The sequence below is a fragment of the Galeopterus variegatus genome, unplaced genomic scaffold, assembly GCF_000696425.1.
Source record: "Galeopterus variegatus unplaced genomic scaffold, G_variegatus-3.0.2 Scaffold5596, whole genome shotgun sequence".
Taxonomy (NCBI): domain Eukaryota; kingdom Metazoa; phylum Chordata; class Mammalia; order Dermoptera; family Cynocephalidae; genus Galeopterus; species Galeopterus variegatus.
Genome location: NW_007731707.1, coordinates 77,675 through 81,834, shown reverse-complemented (window position 1 = coordinate 81,834; position 4,160 = coordinate 77,675). Strand labels below are relative to the sequence as shown.

The window sequence follows — 4,160 nt, the reverse complement described above, 5'->3', positions numbered from 1 at the left end:
TCCAGGACAGGATGTCTCAACCCTTATTAGTCTATGACACATCTCTGGACACAATAGAATGTATGAAGGAGCCTCCACCCCCAACATGTAACCAATCCCAATCACGCATGACCTCATGCATACCCAATATGTGTGCTCACACACACACTCATAGAAGATCCTACACTCCTCTAAGGCAGACTAACAACAGTTTTTTTATACTTATCACAGTGTGCTACAGCTAATTGCTTATATGCCTATCTCTGCCATCTTATTCTATCTTTCTGCTCCCAATATCTAGCAAAATACCTGGCCTTCCATAAAGGTTGCATGAATTATTCATGAGTCCAGGTGGCCAGGTGCCTACCAGTGTGTCTGCTTGAGGCAGGTGTCCCCAAGGTGTGGCATGACTGGGTGAATACAAATAAAAGGTATATATAAACACTCAGCCCTGCCCTCCTGTCTTCTCCATGGTTACCCACCCCTCTCTGGTTTCTAGATCTAAAACTGGCAGAGAGCACTGAGGAAACCCAAAACTTCAGGAAACACCCAAGCACTTAAAGGTCAGGCACCCGGGCAAGTGAACAGTGCAGCCCAATATGGATCACCTCCACATTTTAGCCTAGGTATTTTGGGGAACCGCTTGACAAAGGGCTGCTCTCTATCCTGCCCCATTCTTCTGGCTCTGTAACAACCACCACCCCCCAAAGCCTCAAGGTTTGCTTTGCAGCCCTAACGTACACCACCCCCCAGTTTACTTTCTCTGTAACAAACTCCCTGCTATGATTTGAATGTCCTCCAGAGCACATGTTGGAGGTTAATCCCTAGTATGGTATTTGAAAGGTGGGACATATAAGGGTTGATTGGATCACGAGGACTGTGCCCTCATGAATGGACTGATCCATTTATGGATTAATGGGTTAATGGTCTAATGGGTTATCAGGGAGTAGACTGCGGGCTTTATAAAGAGAGGAAGAAAGCATGTGGGAAAGTGCTCTCGATCAGCTCTTGCTATGTGATACCCTGCATCGCCACTGGACTCTGTAGAGCATCCCCACCAACAGGAAGGTCCTCACCAGGTATGACCCTGGACTTTGGACTTCCCAACCTCCAAAACTGAAAGACATAAAATTTGTTTTTTGTAAATTACCCAGTCTCAGGTATTCTGTTATAAGCAACAGAAAATGGACTAATACTCTCCCCTTCTAAGCAAAGACCAACCCCACGCACCTCAGCAGTGCCTGCCTAGCCTGGCCTCACCTCTCCAGCTGACTCTCCTGTGGAGGTGGAGGAGGCCTCGTTCTTTGTTGTCATCTTGCTCCAGAAAGGGGGCAGGGTTAAGCTGGGAGGGCGAGGGGAAGGCACTGCTGTTCCCACGAACTCACTCTGGGTAAGCCTAGGCACTAGGATGGCTCCCCTGGGCAGAGACTCCAGTCTGCCAAACAGGGCTCTCCATCTTGCCCTCAGGGAGGTCCACCCGGGACAGGAACATCAGCCACCGCCCCTGGGTCTGAGGGTCTGCCTGACAAGCAGGCACCCCAGCACCCTCTGGACCACCCTTGCAGGTGCCAGGAAGTGACAGAGGGAGGGGCCAACTGACCTGTAGGGGTTGAGGGTGCAGACGGTGACAGCGGGGAAGACAAGCTTGTCCGAGTTGAGGTTGATGTTGAGGCTGACGGGGTAGCTGAAGTACTCTCCGAACAGCAGGCCGAACTGCCAGTACATCATGCCGAAGGTGCAGAGCCAGAGCACGGCCCAGAAGGCCGTCTTCATGCGGTTGTGCTGGGAGCACACCAGGCGGATGGCGCCGTGGATGGTGGTGTTGCTGCAGAAGAACTGGAAGAGCTCCCGGTAGGAGCGGTGGAACTCGACCAGGGCCTCCTCCTCTGCCGTGGGCTGCTGGGGGGCCGCAGGTTCGGGGCCCAGCCCCTGCTCCTCGCGCTTGTCCCCCTTCATGAGCACTTGGGTGGGTTGGGGAGGACAAGGCGCAGGGTCAAGGCTGAGCTCGGCCCTGGGTGCCCTCCCCCGTCCCACCCTGAACCCAGACTGAGGCTGCCCCTGACCATGCCCACATCACACCTGAGCCCACTCTCAACCCTGCGCCACCTTTCCAGGAGCCAGCTGACCTGCCAGAGGCTGGAGCTGGGCTTCTCTGGAGTGGCCTGCACTTCCCTGATGAGGCCACCTTTTGGTTTCCGTCCCAGCACCTCCCTTTCTGTCTGCAGAGCACTCAGTCTCCGGCTTTGCTCTTCCTCCTCCAGGACCTCTGCGTCTGAGCTGCCTGTCACTCCCTCTGTCCGTCTGCCTTCTGCCCCTCTTCAGGCCCCTTCCCTGGTGCTCTTGCCTCCTCTCCTGCGCCAGGCTCTCTGGTTCTGCCTCTCTTCCTCTTCCCCCTCTCAGTCTAGGCCCTCTCCTGTTTCTGGCCCTGTCCTTGAGCTGTGTCCTGACTCCCTCTCTACCGGGGATCCAGGAGATCTGGGCCGCATCCCGCTCCCTACTCCCAGGTCGCGGCTGGGCCGGGACGGTTCCTTTCCAGTTGAATCTGGTAGCCAAGCCTCTCCTCCCCCTCACCTGACAGGTGCAGCAGCCAGGACAGGGAGCCCTCCCGCCAGCCAGGGATGGAAGCAACAGAAGGCTCATTAGCATCTCAATTAAAGGTGAGCAGGGCAGGGGAGGAGCAGAGGTGGAGTCTGGGCTGGAAGTTTTCCAAAGGGAGGAGAGCTCCTGAGGGCAGGCGAGCCCAGGAGTACTGGGAAGTACTGGGAATGCGGGAGGGGGCCTGAAGAAGACTCTGGGCAGGCACCGATGGGGCGCAGCAGGCGAGGAGACCGAGAGAGAGAATGGCAGCCAAGGGTCAGAGATCTTGAACAAGCAGAAAGATCCTGAACACAGAGCCAGGAGGGCAAAACAGGACAAAGGACAAGCCTGAGTGAGCGAGAGCAGGGCGGGGAAACCAGGAGAACAGGGAAGACAGAGAAAGGGAGACAAATGGAAGAGGACGGGGTGAAGGACAGAGAGGGCGGGACGGGGAAGGCCCCGGGAGCGCAGGCAGAGAGCAGGGCAGGGAGTGCCAAGTGGGCTTCCAGGAGCTCAGGCCCCCTCCCGTGGGAATGCCTCCAAGAGTACGCAAGGGTCGGCCTCATACCCCGGTCCCTGAAGCCTCCTCCCTCTCACTAACGTGGGAACACTGCCTGGCCCCACCGGAATGTCTCTTCCTCCTGGTCCATCCTCTTCCCTCCTGACTCCCAGCCATCCCCCCCTCCAACTTTGTCCAGGCCAGGGAGGGGCCCAGGTGAAGCTGGGGCTGGGTGGGGCCCTGGGACATTCTGTTCTTTTTTACACCATTGGCTGCCAGGCCAGGAATGTATAATGTCCCCTGTTGTGGTCACGGGGTTGCAGGAATGTGGGCACCGAGAGGCAGCTCGGGGCCAGGCAGGGCATTGTGGGCACAGACCCGCAGCCCAAGGAAAGGCAGGGAAGGCAGGCATGCAGCGGGCAAGGAGGGATGTGGTCAGCGCTGCCATCTGGGAGGAAGAGAGCGGGCACGGCTGAAGTCCACGCCAGCCCTGGAATGAAGGAAAAGCTAACTGGGAGGGACGATGTGTTTCTCTTATCTCAAAATCTCTGTCCAAACTTAATCCAGCAAGAGGGTAAGGAATGAGTAAGGAGAGAGGGAAGGGTCAGAGAGTCAGACCCAAAAAGAGGGCCCAAGGAGGTTCACCCTCACAGCCCAGGCCCTGCACAGGCAGTCAGAGCCAGAAGTCTGCTCACGAGCCCTGCGGGAGGCAGCCCAGAGGGCTTCTTCCGCCTCCTGCAAGCAGCTGGCAGGGGCCTCCCTACGCACTGCGTGGAACGTGCAGACACAGGCCCAGCCTGAATGCTGATACAGACCTATGGAAGGAGACAGGCCTGCCAGTAGGTGGTTGTAATATGATAAGGATTCTGGTGGCAGAGATAAGAACAAGTGCTGTGGGAGCCTGGCAGAGAGCAGGGGAGGGACCTACTGCGAGGAGACTTTCCAGAGAAGGTGGCACCTCTTTTGGACCTTGAAGGACAAGTGGTTTACCAGGCAAAGAAGAGGGAAGGAGGGTCCTCCAGGCTCAGGGTACAGCCTGGTCTTGGGGCTTCCTTTCTTGTGACTTCTTGAAGTAGAGTTGGTGTCAACCAGGATTCCAAACCTG

General features: G+C 56.7%; 1 protein-coding gene across 1 annotated transcript; it reads right to left on the bottom strand.

The window, feature by feature from the left end:
- Nucleotides 1-980: 980 nt before the first annotated feature.
- Nucleotides 981-2,738, bottom strand: LOC103605120. Its single transcript, XM_008589704.1, has 3 exons — nucleotides 2,106-2,738; nucleotides 1,580-1,940; nucleotides 981-1,095 (listed from the first exon to the last, which is right to left on the bottom strand). The coding sequence occupies exons 1-3, from the start codon at nucleotides 2,623-2,625 to the stop codon at nucleotides 981-983; spliced, it is 996 nt and encodes a 331-aa protein (XP_008587926.1). The 5' UTR covers nucleotides 2,626-2,738.
- Between the last annotated feature and the right edge of the window lie 1,422 nt (nucleotides 2,739-4,160).

Coding starts and splice junctions, on each gene's coding strand:
- LOC103605120 (XM_008589704.1), bottom strand. CDS start 2,625: ATGCTAATGAGCCTTCTGTTGCTTCCATCCCTGGCTGGCGGGAGGGCT. Junction 1,941..2,105: donor CCAGCTCCAGCCTCTGGCAG/GTCAGCTGGCTC, acceptor AACCCACCCAAG/TGCTCATGAAGGGGGACAAG. Junction 1,096..1,579: donor TGCACCCTCAACCCCTACAG/GTCAGTTGGCCC, acceptor TATGTCTTTCAG/TTTTGGAGGTTGGGAAGTCC.